Genomic DNA, 21,383 nt, shown 5'->3' on the forward strand with positions numbered 1-21,383 from the left:
TTGAAACTGTCAGAGAGACACTGTACACCTATATACAAATTTAAGAACACAACGGAGTAACTGTTACTGTTTATTAACAACCAGTTTTAATAATACGATAAAAGTATGTCCTGAGAAAGGGGAACAAACACGCTTCTTCAAGGTTTTTTAGCTGTTCTGGATCTCAGCCGTCGCTTGATGATCAGATGATCACTTTCCTTCTTTTGTTCCTCAGATTCCTGAAGAAAACATTTCAAAAGTTACTCATCTTTTCACACAAGACTGACAAGCTCTTCTTGACCCACGCAAACATATTTCTTCCCCTAAATGGATTTCAGAATGGCATTTGTTTATTATATTGTATTCAGAAAACTATGGGATACCGAGATCATTTTAATGCAGCTTAATCACAAGGAACAAATATGGAGAATGTACAAAATCCTGTTTATCTTAAAAAAGCACACACATCTGGGGAAAGCCTGAAGGCAGCTTTCATTTTGAAATACTTGTTTTCAAAAGAGTATTATAATACTTGTTTTGTGAAACATGAAGCGTTCAGAAAACATTTTTAGCCTCAATCCCTGTAGCTATGACTTGCCCAGAATTTCAGTTCTCGGTTCAGTTCCATGTTCTCAGAACTACAGTGAGAGAAGAAATTGTCTCATCTTCATCCTCTAACAAAAAAAAATAACATTTTGGTTTCTGCCCCTATCATTCATCAAATCATCAAAAAATTCAGAGGGATATTACAGTATGGGCAAACGATCACTTTGCTGAACAGAAAAAGGACTCTAATATAATTAAAAGATGCAGTTCCAACAGAGCAAGAATGTTCTTAGCACAATAGCTGCCGACAGAGTCATGAAACTGGCACATCAGATCCTCTGCAAGTTGGCTTAGACAGGAGATCATAGTTTAAGCATACCTAAAAAGCTGTCTAAGTTGTGCTCTAGAAAAGCGTGTAGTAGAATAATCCCACTCCGACACACTGAAATTACCTATGATTCCAAATTAGAAGACATCTCCGTGATTGCTACATCACCTACTTAGTAAACTGTAAGCCAGCCAAACACAGAGATCTTTGAGGACAAAATAAAACAGAACAGCAGGAAGACCAACAAGAATGACTTGGTAGAATAAAGAAATACCTCAGTACTTTCAACCTCCTCCTGCAAACAGATGAAACCTCCAGTCTGTTTGGACTCCTTAGTAGTTTATTTTAAGCCAAGACTACAGTATAATCGCTTACCGAAGAAGCAGGTATATCTAGAGGGCCATAAACGACAGTGGAATACAGCTTCCTTTTGCATCGTTTTGGCTTGGTCTCTCCTTCTTCGAGACTTTCAGGTTCGTTTGATTTAGGAGAACTTACTGCTGACATCAGCTTCTTGGCTAGAAGAAATTTGTTTTGATACATAAACCAATCAACTTACTGGTTTTGTGAGTCTTTAAATCACTGAATGCAAAAAAAGCTTCGTAACAAACTTGGTTTATAAATGACACGTAAAATTTAAGTGAAAATACTCAGAAATTGTATTTGTACATCGAGGTTCTTTATTGCTTCTATAGCTGAAACAGTTTATAGCTTCAGGTACGGCAGCTTAAAGCACGCATTAAAATGGAGTATGAAAGACAATCATGGCTCAGAAGTCGCTGGAAGTCAGAAACTTCAGCAGGAGTTAAACAACAGGCCTAACTTTCGTGCTGACAGAAGCACAAGACAGAACCAACTTTCTCTGTATACTTGTAGGTTTTCACAAATGTAATAATGAATCTCTGAAGAGACGAATAAATGCATTTACTTCATAAATCAAAGGACAACTTAACATGGCAGACAAGTTCTCTAAGAACACATACATTAATAGCCTACAGCAGAAACAAGCCATTCTACAATGTCTAGAAAACATGGAATAAAACTTATTCTACACCAACCTTTAGAGTGTATAATAGAAGGAGAGCTTTGAATAAAATCTCCAACTTTTTGCAGTGTTTCATCCTTCTTTTTAGTCAGTCTTGAAGCATGTACTCGCTTTCTCAGGAAGTAGTCTTTTCCGGATTTCTGTTCAACAGAGATGTGAACATGTGAAACAAGAGCATTGTTTAAACTTCATTTTAGTTCAACGTTACTTTAAGTTGACATTTTGAGCTTTACTACTGACACCTCTGTTCATTATGCTGATGATACCACAACGGCAAGTAATGTAGACAATTTTATACCCTTTAGGGAGTTGTCAAAATCTCAGCTATTTCAAGGCATACGTTTCTTAAAGTTTCTTAATAAGGCAGTAGTTTCTTTAAAAGTAGCTCCCAAGCTGTGGAGTTGTTTCTTACATAAGCTGTTCTAATTACATAAAATAAACAAACATACAAAACAGAAGACAACAGATGGGAAAAATCTACTACTCATACTCTGACCATGCCAAGGATACTGCTATCACATGTGAACATCTGATTTTAATAACTGCCATGCATATTAATGATATGAACCTTAGTTTAATACAAGGGCTTCACTTACAAAAGCACACGATAATACACTAAAGCTTCTCTTCCCAACTATTCAGTGTGCAATATCCTTCCCTCCAAATCATTACACAGTACAGCCATTACACGCTCTGGGGACAGACTGACTTGCCCTTTGGTTAGCTTATGGAATTTAATAGGAAGAGCTCATAAGCATGTAAGATTCCCATTCAGGTATACACATAAGGATAAGACACTGCTTCTTTCCTGTGACCACACAATTACAGCAAGTCCCAAGCTAGCTTCAAAACTAGAACAAAAACCAACCATTTTCTCGTCACTTGCAGAGGGTGAATTAAAAGCCATGACAGATTTTGTATTTTTTGTGTTCTCACTTTTCACAAAATCCTGGGAAAATAAGACAAGTTTCAGCCATGATTCTTTTGGAAAGAACAATTGATGTCACAAAAGTGAACACTTTAAACATTTTTGCTAATACAGACATTCAAGCAATGACACCGTACTTAAGCTGAAGGCTATCATGTACCTGCTCATGGTCAAATGGCAGCAAATTCACAGCTAAGTGACAGGGAAATGTCAGTATGCATTTCTCCAGCAGCACTTACTGTCCACAATCCACCCAATCCTGTTTTTCTCAACAGGAACAACAAAGTCAGAACTGAGATCACCTGGACTCCTCCTTCTCTATGGCAGGAATTCAGCTAGCATATCAAAAATGAGTTCAGATGCTGGTTGAACACATGGAAGACAGGCTGCTGGGGACATCAGAAAATGGTAGATGGCTGCTTCTACTGCTGCTAGTAACTAGCAAACTCCAGTGTCCCAAGCACAGACTAGCAGCTTTTACTACTTACACTGTTCCGACCCCCTGAGGGGAGTCTTCTTCCTCTCAAAAAGTTACCAAAGATTGTAGAAAGACAAAAAGTAGTCAGAGCCACTTTATCAGGCTCTGCTAAGAATCTGAATGGAGTATCACCACCCACTGTATTTCCAAGAATTAAGTTGGTTAATAAATACTTTGTTTTTAAAATATATGTAACTGCCATTTTATGAAAGTTAGCAATTAAAAACTTATATAGGAATGATTAACATCATCTGCTAACAAAACAATATCCAGAAATCCTGCAGAGGAAGAAAGTAAGTTAAATTTGCTGTGCCCATTTCAGTGGCTCCATGAATTTTTTCCAAGTAACTTATCTAATCATGAGCCACTTCATAAGCATTAACATGAGGAGAGTTTTCAACAGCACCTGACAAAAATTCATCACACAATTGTTTCAACAGCTTTTATTCCTATCAAAGGCTATAAAAACAGGTGATCTGATCACCTTGAAAGGGATAAATAAATTAAAACTTGGGAATTGTTTAGAGAACATGAGATCTTTTCCTACTCATTCCTTATCAAAAGCAATACAATCACAACATTTTCAGATCTGAAGTTTCATACTAACCTCAGATTCATTTAATGAAGTGAGGCTCCTAGTACATCGACGTGACAAATAATTGTCTTCAGCTTTGCATCTTAATGGAATACTTTCTCCAGTTTTAGTTTTGCTTTGTTGTTTCCTAGGCTGTAAATATTTAAAAGGAGTAAAGATTAGGCTATGCATTAGACCTCCAAAATATCTCGAGTTTTCTAAAGTTACAGTGTAAAACCTCAAGCTCAGATGCCACATGAACACGTAAGCTGAAACACAGCACAAGTGTGGGAAGGTAGTAACATCTATTCATTGTGTGATCTTCAGATACACCCTACTGGGTCTCACTAACAGTCTCAGGCAGTATTCTGCCTCCAAAAGAGAGAAAGCGAGACATTATTTAGGGACAAAATCTGTAACGCTGGTCGTTTTGTCATCCATTCCCCCCATACTCTGCACGCTCACAGCTGCTATGTTAGAACACCAAAGGCTAAACCTCTGCCTAATCTTCAGCATCCACATACGAATACATGGAAAACTGCATGGAAAAGTTCCATAATGTACACAGAGGGATGGTGTTCTAGTAAATAAAATATTTTTGAGAAGATGAGAGCTCATGTTTGAGTGGAAGACAAAAAGAACCAACAAGTACTCATCACTGAATATGTAGTTAAAGGACTGTATGCTAAGAAAAATGATTCCAGCTCCAGTATCTCCTAGGAAAACAGAAGAACAAAAAGGGGTTAACAAGATGTTAAGTACTGACTTTCTATAAATATAATCATACCTTTTCATTTACAGAGTCATTCCTTCTACTTTGTCTTTCTTCAAGTAAAGGTATTTCTGGCAAACACTGAGGGCTACTGTGGTTAATGCGTTGTTTTAATTCCTTTATAAAGTCATCTTTGTCAGCCAGTTCTTTTCTTAACTCTTCTATCACAGTTGCATTATCCTAATAAACAGTAAAAACTGCTGAGTTGTGGGACTGGCAAAAGGAATTAACACACACAAGCAGTATTGCAATTACTTAGTAGCATCAGTTTTAGAATTGCAGGCTAGAACACTTAACTATTCAAGAACAGTAACATTTCACGGATTTGTACGGTCACTGTTACAAGTGCAGTAGTCTCAGAATTGCCTGGGAAGTTGTAATACAATATATTTTGATTCTTCTATTTTACTTATGTGCTTCAGCCTTCATCTCTCTTAAGATATAATAACCCGAGCTTCCATTTGTTCCCAAATCCTCGGTACTGTGAGAAAGTCGGCAGTTGTAGGGGAAGTTTTGCTATGAGAACATCTTTCTTCTCAGAGAAAGTGAATCCAAACATTCTCAAAAGAGCACAACTCATTTAGTCTTCTGTTTAGCTTCTGAAATTCTATGCTACGGCTTAGATTGGCTATCCTGATTAAAAGCTAGATGTTGGGATAAGAAATGCAACTTCCACAGATCATCCCCCCTCTGCTTTTTGATGCTTCCCTTAATCTCTCTCCACGTCCCCTTCTGTCTTTTCATGCCATTGTAGATACTACCTCAGAGAAAGCAAAGAAAGTAAGAAACCTGAGACAGAACTACTGTCTGAGTATTGAGCCTAGCTTGGGATCCGGAAATGCTGTGAATTATCAGAAAAAGCTACAGATGTCCAGTCTGATTGTAGGATCATAAACATCAAACTGACATCTGCTTATCTGAACTACTGAAAAAATTGAAATTTTAGTAATTAACAGAAATTCTGTTTCTGAAGAACCAAAATAAAAGCTGGTGCTTTTTTTGGTTAGTTGCACATGATGTCAATACGACAGTGTTCAAGAACAGAAGCACACCCAGAATACAAAGAGCAGGTACAGGAGTCTTACAGAATTTATGGGTAGCTAATCAGGTAGGAGGAAAGGAGAGCTGACCTTGCTTGAATCCTTTAAGGCAGATTGTCTCAGTTCTGCTATTTCTGTCTCTTTTTGTATGGCATTAGAAGCCAAAGTTTTGAGCTGTTCTTCCAAAGCTTCAACTAACTGATCTCTCTCCTCACGCCACTTTTGAAGATTATGGTCCTTTTCCTCCAGCTCCTATATTTCATGATGAAAGAAAAGCATACACAGTAGAAACAAGCAGAATTTTTAAGACAGCCTAGAATTAATAAGTTTTTCATATAGCATAAATAAGGACTCAAGCTGATAAAAAGAGTTTATGGTAAGACATTTCAATTAACATATCGTGATGTCACTCAACAAGATCAGGTTACATGCATGTATTACATATGTATTTACTATGCAGATTATTGTATTGAAAACAATCTGCCAGTGCTCTGTAGTGACTAATTATTTGAATATCTTTCATGGTCTACCACTAATTTCAGTTGGCCACTTTCATTTTGCCCCAATTTTTTTTTTTTTTTTTGACCTTTTTCCTGTTGCTTGGAAAACCTGCATCATTCATTTAATAAAAATTAAGAGCAAGAAAAATACCTGTTTAAGTTGTTGGATAGTATAGTCTTTATAATCCAGCTCATCCTTAAACTGGTTATTAATCCTTTCAAGTTCATCCATCCTGTTCCTGAGGGATTCCTCCACAGAACACATCGTGGACACCTGTAATGTAAGCACAGCTCACGGTTCATTAAAAGACTTCTGTAATCCAACCTGGCCAAATACTTCTTTGCTAAATAAAGAGGAATTCACAAACAAGTGCTGAGTAGGAAAACGACAGCAAGTGCAAGGTTACCAAGGAAGACATGAATTCATTTTTAAGCTTCAATTTTCCACCCCAAGCACACCCAATAAACTTTCAGACTAAGATCCTGCAAAATGGGTTTTAAGATATCTTCTTGTTTAATAATTAAATTTTAACTATTAACATCACTGAAGCTGAAATTGAAGAAAAAAAATATACATGCTTATATTAAAGAGCCTCTGGAAATTAGTCTATTTCTCTTCAAGTAAATAGCATTCTTCTTCCCAGTTATCAGCGTTTTTTCACAAGACTTAGGTTTTAGGCTTTGGAGTTACCACGGATACCAATGGCAAGTCACCAGTAACGTAGAGATAATAACAAGTCCCCTCCAGAGGCAGATTAGCTATTCTCTTCACAAACCTTATTCCAGACTACCAACCAACTTTACTTTCCTCTGTTCATTATCTATGCGAAACCATGTTTTAACTTCTGGTCCCCTCTAGAGCTTCAATGGCAACTTTACCTAAGATTTGCTGCTAGCCACACTAGTGTGAAATTTCCAGCTTCATAGTTAAAGTTTGAGAAGTTTTAACAGCAGAAAGCCAAGCATAACCTTACAGAAAAAAATAGCTCAGTTGACTACAAACCTCGCTTTGTAGTTGCTGAATTTGTTTCTCGGCATCAGAATGTTTGTCTTTTAGATCTGCATACTCTTCTTCTTTCCTCTGCAAATCTTTTTTCAAATTCAGTACAAGGGCAGAACTCTCAGAAAGAATATTTTCTAGCCTTATGTTAAAAATAAAGACACAAAGAACATCACTGTTACACATCTCATGGAAACAGCAATTACAGCTTAATCCATGCCCTGCCTGTTGGTTTCTATTTGTAAATAGACTCTTAAATCTATCTAGTAGAGTGACAAGATTTAAACAATTACTTTTGAATTTCAGCTTGCTTCTCATAATCAGATGCTGAAGCAATAAATTATTCAGATGCTATTCTGAGGGATATACAACAAAACCACCAGAAATCCCCATATTATTCTTCATTTCCTTGCACACTCCTGTTTTCCCTTGGAACTCAAGTAGCATATCAAAGCATCCTAAAGTAGTAGTTTGGCCATTGATAAGCATGCAAATACATTAAGTCGAAGGGATGTTCCCATTAACTATTTTTAACTCTAGTTCATTCTCAAAGGGCTCTAAGTTAACTCAGTGGTTACTTACGATTCTATACGTTGCACTTTCTCCATTTCACTCTTTTCCTTTTCCCGAAGAGAATGTTTCATCTGCTCCAAGCTTTCATTTAAAGCCAAACTTTTGAGCTGTTCTTCCAAAGCTTCTACTAACTGATCTCTCTCCTCACGCCACTTTTGAAGATTACGGTCCTTTTCCTCCAGCTGGGCAACAAGTCTTTCCTAAAAGAAGAACAGATGAACAGTGAACATCACCTACTACACACTGAACTGTTCTAACACTTCGGTAGTTAGCACTGTTTTACAGTCTTAGTAAATGTATGATCTCTTCAAGATCCACAGGAGCTCTAGAACTAGTTGCACTACAAACTTACAGAAGCAAAACCATGCTTCTATTAGACAACCTACATTACTCTCCTTGTGAAAAAATATTAGTATTATTTAACAACTTCAATTTGTTCATTTAATGATTACTAATGAGCTTTAGGAAAATAAAGTCACAAAGTGATACTAATACTAAGCTCCTCACATCCTTCTATGCTGCTCGCAGGTCCAGAAAGTCGGGACTAACTACTTCCAGATGTAAAAAAAGCTTTGCAGAATGTACAGATTCACATGTTTAAGAAGTTACATGACAAGAGCCCAGCAAACAGCTCAAGTAACTCAAGTGACTTTGTTATCAGTCACTATTTGGAAAGTGATAAAGGAGCAAAACTGTGGCCGTTTGACCAAGTATTTTTATTCAGTATCTGGAGAGAAGTTTGTGGGGTTTCTTTAGAAACTCAATTGCCTTTTCTTCCTTATAAAGGCTTAATGGACTTCTGCTTTGCAGAAAAGAGAACAAACAAAAGCTATTGTACAAAATACTTTCTTAGCCTCATTAAATAGTGATCTATTTTTCAACTGTAATTTTCTTATTGATGTCCCACATACGTGACATTTCATTATGCACTTATGAAAGATCTTTCTTTTTGTGGCCCCCCCATTCCTTCCTTTTCCAAATCAAGCAGTTCTCATATGGGCATAAGAAAGCAAGGGGACTTGGACAAGCTGCTCTTATGCACCCTTACTGTTAATACTTGGTATGTAGTTGTCTCCAAACTACAGGCACCAGACAACTCTGCCAGGACCTCATCACTTACGATTTCTACTTGTTGCTTTCCATAATGTTGTCGGTCCTCAGCAAATTGTTTCATTTCTTTGTTGCGAAGATTCTCTGCTTCTTTTATCTGATTTAGGAGCTCTTCTTTCTCCTCCAGCCACTTTTTTCTATCAGTTTGATACTTAGTCTCACTTTCCTATTTCAAAGAAACCAAAAATGAAATAGTGAGTCATTAAGGAATAAAAGTCTTAAAAGCCAGGTCATCATTAAATAGACTTGTTTCTGCAAGATAACAGAAACATTAGCAGTTTTTACTACAGAATATTCCCAAAGGCAGGTATTGGATAATCATTAGTTCTTTTCCATTAAAAAATAATCATTTCCAGTATTTCTTATTCAGACTGGAGAGCCTCCATAAAACATCTCTTTTTCTTTATAAATGTTCACACAAGCTTTACAGAACTTACACCAAAAGTCAGTATAAGAAAAACTCTTTTAACTTAAAAACTTCTAACACTTTATGCTGCCTTGCAGCAGTTGTAGAAAAACTTGCAGCTCCTTTAGGGTTGAAAGACAAAGAAAAGCAACACAGTTTACACTGTAGGAGTAGTCTCCTTTCCTATCAAACCTACTGGCAGACATTCTCATATATAGGACAGAGCACCTGAGAAACTGCTTGGAAAAAATAAAAGTCTTTTAACCAAGGAAAATTACTAGACCCGCAGCCCAACAAAAAAGGCTTCCTGGTGATAAAGTTAGATGATGATTTCGATAGCTTATATTAGTTGCCCAAGCAACTAACAGAAAACAGTTTTGACAAATATACCGTAAGTTACAATTTGCTTTGAGTTAGTATTCCTTTCTTGCAAACAACAGTTGTATAAGTATACTCTGCTTATAGGACATTGACGTGGTATAGAATGAAGCAATGAATGCTCAACTTTCCCCTCTTCTTGAAAAAGTGAATTGGCTCTGCGCATTAAAAAAATATATCATGAATAAGCTTACTCAAGGTGAAGGAGGAAAGAAGTTCAGAACCATTCCACTAACAGAGTGGATGTAACCTATTGTATACTCACTTAGAAAACTCCCACTGCCAGCCCACTACTTTTATTTAAAAAAACAAACAAACATCAACAACAAAAAATAACATCAGATGGGATAAGACAACTAACTGTTCAGAGGCCAGCAAAAGAAGCACTGCTCATGGCAGCATAATGTAGGGAAGGCTACACTTCCTATACTATGGGGGCATCAGTGATGCCATTCTTAACGTACCACAAAAAAGCTGCACCCGGTCCCTATTGCATGTTGCACTGCAGCTTTTACAGGAAGTTTCTGTAATCAATATAACAGTTTACTTTATCAAGTTACAACTTTGAAGTTAAGTTACCTCCAGCTCTTTTTGCAGCTTTATTAATTCTGTATTGTTTTCATTCAAATTTGCCTCATCACTTTCGTTGTTCTTCTGCTGCCAGTCACTATTGCTCTGGTATTCCAGCTCACTGTATTTCTGTTTCCATGCAATCAGTTCTACTCAATACACAAAATGAGGTTAGATAGCATATCATTTCAAATATATATTTGAAATACCACACCAATGACTTTTTACTAAAGCTGCTTCAGTTTTATCTGCTACAGACATAAAGAAATAACAGAAGCCTTTAACTACAAGAGATTTGTTGTTTACTATGGAACGTTAATGCCTAAGTAACAGTCACATGAAAATGGAAGTGGCTATCACAGTACGTCTAAACCCCTTTTGCATCCCTGCTCCCTTTCCCTGGAAAGATTACCTGAAGCTAATTTTTGGTTCTCTTCTAACTGAGCTTGAAGCATTTCATCTTGTTCAAGCTGCATTTCCTCTTGTTCTTCTAATGTCATCCGCATAACTTCAATTGTTCTATCCCTTGCACACAGATCTGAAGGTTTGAAAATTTACAGATGAACTCCCTACTAGCTCCCATTATTCTCAAATCAAGATTCTCCCATGACCAAAAGCTCTTTTAAAAGAAATAGAGCATCTCCATTGAAATATTTACATACAAATATATGCAGACATGTTTTAAAATCGAAACACAGAAGACTCAAAGTCATTAGCAATGTGACAACATTTACACAGATATTCCACACACACACACACAAATAATGGCTGACCGTCACATAGTTGGTCATAGTCTTTGGAGATATCTTCCATCCTCTCAGTTTCCACCAGCTCCTATATTTCATGTTGAAAGAAAAGCATACACAGTAAAAACAAGCAGAATCTTTAAGACAGCCTAGAATTAATAAGTTTTTCATATAGCATAAATAAGGACTCAAGCTGATAAAAAGAGTTTATGGTAAGACATTTCAATTAACATATCGTGATGTCACTCAACAAGATCAGGTTATATGCATGTATTACATATGTATTTACTATGCAGATTATTGTATTTAAAGCAATCTGCCAGTGCTCTGTAGTGACTAATTATTTGAATATCTTTCATGGTCTACCACTAATTTCAGTTGGCCACTTTCATTTTGCTCCAATTTTTTATTTTTTTTTTGACCTTTTTCCTGTTGCTTGGAAAACCTGCATCATTCATTTAATAAAAATTAAGAGCAAGAAAAATACCTGTTTAAGTTGTTGGATAGTATAGTCTTTATAATCCAGCTCATCCTTAAACTGGTTATTAATCCTTTCAAGTTCATCCATCCTGTTCCTGAGGGATTCCTCCACAGAACACATCGTGGACACCTGTAATGTAAGCACAGCTCACGGTTCATTAAAAGACTTCTGTAATCCAACCTGGCCAAATACTTCTTTGTTAAATAAAGAGGAATTCACAAACAAGTGCTGAGTAGGAAAACGACAGCAAGTGCAAGGTTACCAAGGAAGACATGAATTCATTTTTAAGCTTCAATTTTCCACCCCAAGCACACCCAATAAACTTTCAGACTAAGATCCTGCAAAATGGGTTTTAAGATATCTTCTTGTTTAATAATTAAATTTTAACTATTAACATCACTGAAGCTGAAATTGAAGAAAAAAAATATACATGCTTATATTAAAGAGCCTCTGGAAATTAGTCTATTTCTCTTCAAGTAAATAGCATTCTTCTTCCCAGTTATCAGCGTTTTTTCACAAGACTTAGCTTTTAGGCTTTGGAGTTACAAACCTCGCTTTGTACTTGCTGAATTTGTTTCTTGGCATCAGAATGTTTGTCTTCTAGATCTGCATACTCTTCTTCTTTCCTCTGCAAATCTTTTTTCAAATTCAGTACAAGGGCAGAACTCTCAGAAAGAATATTTTCTAGCCTTATGTTAAAAATAAAGAGACAAAGAACATTATTGTTACACATCTCATGGAAACAGCAATTACAGCTTAATCCATGCCCTGCCTGTTGGTTTCTATTTGTAAATAGACTCTTAAATCTATCTAGACCAGTGACAAGATTTAAACAATTACTTTTGAATTTCAGCTTGCTTCTCATAATCAGATTCTGAAGCAATAAATTATTCAGATGCTATTCTGAGGGATGTACAACAAAACCACCAGCAATCCCCATATTATTCTTTATTTCCTTGCACACTCCTGTTTTCCCTTGGAACTCAAGTAGCATACCAAAGCATCCTAAAGTAGTAGTTTGGCCATTGATAAGCATGCAGATGCATTAAGTCGAAGGGATGTTCCCATTAACTATTTTTAACTCTAGTTCATTCTCAAAGGGCTCTAAGTTAACTCAGTGGTTACTTACGATTCTGTACGTTGAACTTTCTCCATTTCACTCTTTTCCTTTTCCCAAAGAGAGTGTTTCATCTGCTCCAAGCTGTTTTTAAGCTGCATAACTTCTTGAATCAGATTTGCTTCTTTGCTACTTAACTCTTCAAACTTTTTGTCTGCATTTGCAGACTTCTCGTGCAGAGTTGCTGTAACTGTCTCTAGATTAACAATAATAGATTCTTTTTCTTTAAGTAATTCATTGAGTTTTGACACATTGTCTTCCATTGTCTTGTAAGCCTCCAGGAGATATTCAAGCTCTGTTATTTTTACCTCACAGTTGGCAACTTCCTCCTGAAATTGTGCAATCACTCTCTGATCTTCTGCAGTCTTTTCTTCAAAGTCCTGAGTTTTCTATTTGCTCATGTAACTGATTCACAAGATCTTCTTCCTGACTTGTGTGAGTTGTAATCTCACATAGCTTCATTACAAGTTGACGATTATGATTTTCAGCATTATTCAGTCCCGCCTTTAGGTTTTCATTGTCTTGAAGCAGTGCTTTGATGTGCTGACTTTTTTGTGAGGAAACATCAACAATATTTCTGCATACTTCCCAAATCCTTTCAAGACTATAGTTAAAGGAGAGGTCCTGCACAAGATCTGAGATGGAAGAAGTCTGTGACTGAATGCATGCAGAACTAATTTGAGATGTCCCTGTCTCATCTTTTTCAGAGTCTGAGGAATCCTTTACACTGACAAAGTCAGTACCGATGGCGTGAAACTCTAAGTGACATTTGTATAATTCATCTAATTTGGTCCGCATTTCTTTTACTTGTGACACTTTATCAATTATACATTTTTTGGCAACTTCTATGTTGTTAGTTAGTTGGGCATTTTTGTTTTCAAGTGTCATATTTATAGATTTCTGTTCATCCAGTTCAGAAGCAATTTCCCGATAGTCAGCTTGACCCTGCAGAATTTGTTCACGGAGGACATCAGCTGTTTCTTCAGAAAAAGAAAGCTCAATACGCAGGCTTGTTACCTGCTTACTGAAATCTTCTTTTTTATTTTTTTCTCTTCTGCATTGTTCTTCAAGCACAGTTAAATGATGTTCCAAGATTTCAGTTCTTTCCCTCAGTGCCAGTACTTCCTTTCGGTACGTGGAGCACTTTTGTTTCATGTGTTCAATTGTCCTTTGCTCTACAGTGTTCTTTTTCTTTCTCTCATTTATGACTACTGTAAAACATACAAACAAACAAAAAAAAAAGGGGAAAAGGAATGTAGCTCAGATTGATTAAAATCATTATTACATAGCAGTTCACAACACCAAGTAGCAACTTCTAAGTGAAACACTGTCGTAATATGCAAGCCATGCCCTCACATCACATAGTATTTGATACTAGTAAAGGAATTAAAGTCCTCTGAACACGTAATCAGGTGCCTCAGATTTATATACAGAATTAACAGCAAAAGGTTTTCAGTCTGGAAGAACACTTTTACCATGGCACTACTCAAACCTTCCACTCCACACCAGTAGAAAATCTAATTACATTTAAGAAACATGGGAACGAGATAGATAATTCACAGCTATATTCTTTCTATCTTCCGTGCTTCAGCAATCCCTATAAGGCAGCCAGGAATCACTCCATCTACATCTAAATGGTAGATAAACAGTTCTCTAAGAAATTTCATTCCAACTCACAGTCCTCTTAATTTCAAAAGAAAGATAAAACCCTGGACAAGTTGATCACTTAAGTGTTGATATCTGTCTCTCTTATTCAGTTGATCTCTAAACAAAATATGAGGATTCCTACTTCTGTCCACACTTACTCTTTTGCATATAAAGTTCACTCATAAAGTTGTACAAATTTGCAGATTCAAGTTTCCATAAATATTCCATTAGCTTGGGGCTGTTTTTTTCTTTAACTGGTGAGCAATTAGCTAAAATCACATGCATTTTCTTTCTATCAAAAGCAACTTCTGCTGTATTTCATCATTGCTTTAGAATCCAGTTATGTCCATTCCATAATATGCATACTTTAAGTATTAAAAAAAATAAATATAAGTCAACACTTACTAGGGATTGGGTCACCACAACAATATATTCAATGGTGATTCTTGTACAGTCCTTTTATTACTACAATGCAGAATTTTATAGTCCCCACGTGCAGCCTGCATTACATACAGATTCACATGTACTGCATGGAAACAGCCTCTTAACTCATCTAAGGAGTTTTATATACAGCCCTCAACTGATTTAAAAGTCATACTGAAGAAACAGCAGTGGCATATTCCACCCCAAACCAGGTTTTGGGTTTTGACTGCTCACCCAGCAACACTAGTGAGGGGAATATGATTTATAAGTAATCTAAACGCTTTATGCTGAAAACAACATGCAAGTACTAAAGCAAGATAAATAAGACTAGGGAGAAGATGTGTAATGTTCAGTCTAGAAGCTCCTTACAGAGGAAGTAGGGAAAAAGCATTATTACAGAGCATAGGAAACAAGACCTAAAAGCTCAGAGAATGGTGTAAATACCCTGAACTTGAAGCTGAGATAACCTAGCATCTCCTAAAACACTTTTGCTCGTGCTACTTATATAACTAATTCTACAAAAGAACCAGCACAACATACCTGTGCTCATTGTTCTACTGTGTATATTTAACATAGCTAAAGAATATATATTAAGAGTTTTTTAAAATTGGACGCTATTAATACTCACAAATAGAAGAAAATTTTAACATGATTGAATACTCAGTACTTCTTAACCGAAAACTTCATGCTGACATTGTGACTATCAGCTACCCATTTTAACTCCTATGTGGAGCATTGCTGTCATTAATTTTTAAATGAGAGCTTTGGTCATATGATTAGAACAAACCCACTACTACTTGGAGTATGGAGGAGTCCACATCCCTCCCTCAGTCTCTGGTAAGATGCTTATATGTGATGCCATTCAGTGGTCACATTAGGATTCAATATTTATGCCAAATAAAGGCAGCAGGGACAAATCATCCAAGAACAGCATCTCATCCAAAGAAGGCCTTGACTTTCTCCCTTGCACATATTTTGCAAGAGGAATACAAGAAAGGAAGGGAATACAGCTAAGTTTTAGATTTTCCCTTCTACATTGTATATGCCTTCCGTAATTCTAGGAACACTGATGCTCAGCTGTGCCCAGAAGTGAAGTTAAATGCATCAGAGCTTATCCAAACCATTTTGCTCAAATATTGCCCATGAGCGAGCAATTAGCAGGTCGTCAACAATTTTGATAGTTGCTTCAGGAAAAACAAAACAAACAAACAAAAAAAAGCACTTGAGCAGCTGATGCTACTCAGAAGATCAGCAACAGCAGTTGAAACAATCCTAAAGAAACTGCTTTAAAACTATTACCAAATCTGCAAGTGCATCAACAGATGAGGAAATAGCAGCAAAAAGGAAAAAAATAGTGCAAAAAACTTTTAATCCTAAGCATTCAAAAATGAACAGCATAGGACCTTCTGAAAAAGGGATATTTACATAACAGTTACTTCTATTTACAGTTTAACACAGTGGCTTTTCTCCTTATACCATAAGGTACGCGCTTCACAGCCTTTTGCTTCCTATCCGGAATAGGAAGCAATTTATTGTTTTGGAAGACACCCTGTTCAACGATGGAAGAAACTGTACCTTTCTTTGGAGGTGGCTCTTCCACAGTAGGCTTATCCTCGTCAGTACTGTGCTTTCTTCCCACTTCCAACTCAGTTTTCTCTTGTTTCAGTGCTTTAACTGAAAGCACTGAAAATTGGCTGCTTTCAGTTCCTTTATTAGTGTTCTCTTCTGCCGGTTCTGCTTTAATGGTAGTTAAATGGTAGGTAGTCTTTTCCTGTATTGATATAAGATCAGTTACATTGAAGCTTAACAAAAGGAGCACTTAAGTCTCAGTAATCTTCTGTAGGCAAATATTTACACAAAACCATACAGCTAAAATATTTACCTGGTGACTCTATAGACATCAGTTACAAATCTCAATAGCAGACAGAACAAGTACACCTTCAGATAATGACAAGTGCAATACTCGGTAGAGTATACAAGGGAAAGCAAGAGCCTAGCAGGTTACAAAGTAAAAGACTTGCACACAATCAAGAGTTTACCAGTTTATCAAAGAATTTCCTGTTTCCAAGAAGTCAACAAAATTACAAACATGGTCAAAAAGCAAATGGTCAGCTCTCATACAAGTTCATCACATCACACTTCTGCTAAGCTGCTAAAATCACTTTCATCGTGACAGATATAATCTAACCTTAAAGCTTAGTCAGCTCTGTCACGCATATTTTAGATTGTGTCCTTGACCACAGGTGAAGCTTCCTTACTTACAAGATGACGATTGTTAAGCCATGCTGGCACTGCCAAGGACTGATTATTCATCTTTAGTAGCTTATGAAAAGAAAAGCCTCAGAAGTGTTCAGGCCACACAATCTCACAGATAGAGTTGGAGCCTTGTTCTTGGAAGAAGTAATAGGTGAGGACATGACTACTCATCACAGTCAGCTTTAATACCATGGAAATACTAAGTTGCAGTGATGCAGACAGTCAAAGACTAAGAAGGGTCAAGTTGCTAAGCTTACAAGGTTAGAGATCTGAGTGACAGAATTAACTATAAATGTTTTCAGAGCTACTTCAGGCTACCAAACATCAAAAAATGAACAAAAACCACCAGAAGTGGTATGCACACGTACTTAATCAAGCTAGTCTTCACATATTCAGTAGCTCGCAGTACATTAGTCAGGATAAAGTTTTATGGACTGCATAGAACGTGGAGATATCCTGACCATTCATACTCGTACTTCCAACTCTACTCAACATACTTTTACTGTTGCTCTTCCTCTGATGTAGGAGTGTGAGGCAGGAGTTAGTGGAACACGCTGATATTTTTGTTGTTTGTGTTAACAACAACTACCTTCAGATAAATTTGAATTGTTTACAATTTCAAGCGAGTACCAGCTACATACAGAAAATCAGTTTTCCAAAAATGTGTTGATTACAAGCATAGAATTAGTGTTTTTCTTTTTTTGTATAAGGATACGGAGATGTGTAAAACTCACATAATCTTTTACTTTTTCTTCTAAATGAGATTTTAAGTCTTGTAGCTCTGTAATAATGTCATCTTTCTGCACCTTGATTGAGATTGGAAATAAAAAATAAAAAAAATTCAGCCATCAGTTTCTAATGTAGTGTTAAGTAGCTGAATTACACAATGCATTAAAGGCAAATTCAGTTAAGCTAAGCTCAGTAAGAAATCTATTAATTGAGCCTACTGGAATAGCATTTTAAGCTACCACAAGTTGGTATTAATTAATTAATTAATTAAAACAATTTTACACAACATCTTGATAAAGTTACCTCAGTTGCTTCTTTAAGTTGCTCATCAGACTCATCCAATTTAATCATCTGCATTTCAAAGTCTGTAACACACAGAAAAGGTTGTATTACATAAGTAGCCAATAGATAGTTTATTAAGTAATCAATTTTTCCAGATATTCTAATGTTTAGGTAGCTTTTGAACAGATTAATTAATTTGCATGTGGTCTTCACTTATTGGGAGTGATTCAAAAGTTTTCTATATTTCTTGGAACGAAAACATTGCATCAACAAGACATAAAGAAGAGTAGAGATTACAATATAAAAGTAAAAATCAAGATATAGACATTTAACCCCATACTTACGAAAGCGTAAAGCTGCTAGTTGCAGTTTAAAGGAGAGGGGGAAAAAAAGAAAAGAAATAACCAAAAACCGTGGAATTGCTGAACCTGAATATACACAAGGAACAAACTATCACTTATCTACAGGCTATGGTTCCAAAGGTAGAACATCTCCTCTAATTCCTACTCAAACTGGTTATTTCTCTTTTAGATTAATGAACTATTTCTGTCTTCTACCTTTCACATCGCATAACTCACCTTTGTTCTTCTGCATCAGCTCTTCTTCAGTTTTAAGTAGTTTGGTGTTTTTCTCTGTTAGCTCTTCTTTGGTCTCCATCAGTTCAAAGTTAGTTTTCTCCAGCTGCTTTTCAAACCAGCCAGTATCTTCCTTCGGGTCCCCCAGGGATACAATGGAACTATGTGCTGCCTCAGCTTGCTCTTTAATATCCATGACATCATAATGCACAGAATCAAGAATGCCCTCAGGATCAACACAGGTGTCAGGCACTATGCTATGTTCTCCACCCTGAAACGTAATTTATAATCAGTTAAAACTGGTGAATAGCTGACTACATAATAGCTGTTATTTCTACAGATAGTCTGGATAGCCACTATGAAGAAAGCCATACAAGAAGTTTTTAATTTCAGCTTCAAAACCCACCTCACAAATTCACATACAACATGACAGTGATTCGTATGGGGGGAAGATAAGTGGCATTCTAGTAACAGGTAATATATTTTATAGTATTTGATGACCACGCTCCCTTTTTTTTTTTTTTTTTTAAAATATTACCCCAGATTGATCTCCTTCGAATTTAACGTACAAGTTCGGACTCCCCTTTTCTTTGTATACAGCGTAAATTTTCATTTTGTGTTGCAGAAACAAGGAAAACGCCCAAATTCCCAAAGCTTTCTGAAACTGTTCTTAAGGCTCAGCAACTATTCCTGCTAGATGAAGAATAGATGTATCTTGCTCATCATACAGCAACACAGCATGCACTTCTTTGTAAACAGCCTTGTGTTTCTATAAGATGTGCCCATAACATTTAAATAGTAAAAAGGAAAATATTTAAGAAAAAAAAAGGAAAATATTTAAGAAAAAAAAAAGAAAAATACCAGGGTGTCATGGTTTAATAATTTTGTAATTTTGCTATCAGTATTCCACATCATAACGTCATATAAAGCATGAATAATTTTACTGCTCCCGAACACTTGCAGTATATTGATGATATTGTCGTGTGGGGCCATACAGCAGCAGAGATTTTCAAGAAAAGAAAACAGATAATCCAAATTCTTTTGCAAGCTGGTTTTGCCATTAAGCGCAGCAAGGTGAAGGGGTCTGCCCAGGAAATCCAGTTCTTAGGTGTAAAATGGCAAGATGGGCATCGACACATCCCAGCAGATGTGATTGAAAAAATCACTGCTATGTCTCCTCCCACCAACAAGACAGAGACCCAATCTTTTCTGGGAGTAGTGGGCTTTTGGAGAATGCATGTCCCAAACTACAGCCACATAGTGAGCCCTCTCTATCAGGTAACACGGAAGAAGAATAATTTCTCATGAGGTCCTGAACAGCAGCAGGCTTTTGAGCAAAGAAAACAAGAGATAGCCCGTGCCGTGGCCTTGGGGCCAGTACGGACGGGACAGGATGTAAAGAACATTCTCTACACTGCTGCTGGAGAGAAAGGTCCCACTTGGAGTTTGTGGCAAAGAGCTTTAGGAGAAACCCAAGGCCAACCCCCGGGACTTTGGAGTCGAGCATATAAGGGTCTGAGGAGTGCTACACTCCAACTGAGAAGGAGATCTTAGCCATGTACGAGGGGGTTTGGGCTGCTTCTGAAGTAGTTGGGACAGAGGTTCAGCTCCTTCTAGCACCTCGCTTGCCTGTGGCCCCCCTGTCACGGACACAGGTAGATTTTTGTTTAAACCGTGACAACTACCCAAAATGCAGCATAAGGGAATTTTTGCCTAGAACTCTGGAGGACTATTTGTAACTCAGAAAGGTCAGAGATAGAAAGTTCACACTGATTTCTGGGTCACCAGCCTCACTGTACATCAGCATTTTTGGTTTTTAAATGATACATAAAGTTCTCAATGGCACTGCTCTAGTCGGTAGTTCATTCCCTTTCTGTGCAGCTTGCTCTGTGCATGGGTTGTGAACTGCTATTCAGGCCAGACAGCTGCAGCCCCAAAGACCTGCCATAAATGTACAAATTCTACCAGGATAATGTCTTGGGAGTGGAGAAACAGGATGCGCAGTCATATGGCTCTCACACATACCTTGTACAACCAGCTTGGCTCTGGACTGGGCATCACCAATGTCACAGGTGTACACGTCACTGCCACTTTTCTCCAGATTTTTTATGCACAGCTGCAGGTCTCGTCCTTTCTGTGCCCTCTTGTAATTCCTGCCAGGCCTGAGCACAGCAATGCATTTCCTCCATATGACGAAGGATGCGGCTTTCTCGCTCTGACATGTAAAAAGTGCACTTCCACTTTCTTCAATTTTCACATCTGAAAGTTCCTTGATAAAGTAATTAGGTTTTTCTGGAAGGAAAAAAAAAGGATGAGGGTGTAGGACAAAGGGATTTGTTACCCCAACAAGTCCCAAGCATACAGAGGTGTCCTGAATCTCCTTTGCCCTCATTTCAGAATATCACATAGAGATGCAAAGAGTCTAAGAAGACCACAGAGTCCACCCATTTACATAGGTTTGATAATTCCAGTAGATATCTGCAAAGTTCAATACCATTATACATGCGCTGGTACGATCTCATCTGATAAACTGCATATAGTTTTGATTACACATATTCAATATAGACTAATTCAGATTGCCATCTTTTCTTGGCTCACTAACACCCAAGATCATAGAACCATAGAATGATCACAGAATCATAGAGTGGCCTGAGTAGGAAAGGACCTCAAAGAGCATCTAGTTTCCAACCCCCTCCAAGGGGTCACCAACCACCAGACCAGGCTGCCCAGATCCACATCACACTGGAGAATCATTCAGTTTCCAGATTATTTTAAGGAAAAGATTTTAATCCATCATATTTTCTGAAAACTAAGAATTGATCCCGCTCAAGGAAACAGAAGAGAAAAACATCACCCACAGGCTGCAGATATTTACCTCGACTTCTCTACATGCCATCCCC

At 37.1% G+C, this 21,383-nt stretch overlaps 2 protein-coding genes across 2 annotated transcripts; both read right to left on the reverse strand.

The window, feature by feature from the left end:
* Positions 1-8: 8 nt before the first annotated feature.
* On the reverse strand, positions 9-8,075 carry LOC146753203 (uncharacterized). The gene is made up of 9 exons (XM_085530922.1): positions 7,773-8,075; positions 7,194-7,332; positions 6,342-6,464; positions 5,781-5,942; positions 3,912-4,031; positions 2,767-2,847; positions 1,912-2,038; positions 1,229-1,371; positions 9-218 (listed from the first exon to the last, which is right to left on the reverse strand). The coding sequence occupies exons 1-9, from the start codon at positions 7,832-7,834 to the stop codon at positions 138-140; spliced, it is 1,038 nt and encodes a 345-aa protein (XP_085387048.1). The 5' UTR covers positions 7,835-8,075; the 3' UTR covers positions 9-137.
* Positions 8,076-8,276: 201 nt separating this feature from the next.
* On the reverse strand, positions 8,277-16,375 carry LOC146753204 (kinesin-like protein KIF20B). The gene is made up of 9 exons (XM_085530814.1): positions 16,217-16,375; positions 12,584-13,782; positions 12,005-12,143; positions 11,461-11,583; positions 11,001-11,061; positions 10,640-10,765; positions 10,237-10,376; positions 8,812-9,039; positions 8,277-8,333 (listed from the first exon to the last, which is right to left on the reverse strand). Exons 2-9 carry the CDS (start codon positions 12,832-12,834, stop codon positions 8,277-8,279), a joined length of 1,125 nt encoding a protein of 374 aa, XP_085386940.1. The 5' UTR covers positions 12,835-13,782; positions 16,217-16,375.
* Positions 16,376-21,383: the final 5,008 nt, after the last annotated feature.

This window comes from Coturnix japonica, unplaced genomic scaffold (genome assembly GCF_054131305.1).
Source record: "Coturnix japonica strain WE unplaced genomic scaffold, WE-NBRP24 Scf039, whole genome shotgun sequence".
NCBI classification, from domain to species: Eukaryota; Metazoa; Chordata; class Aves; order Galliformes; family Phasianidae; genus Coturnix; species Coturnix japonica.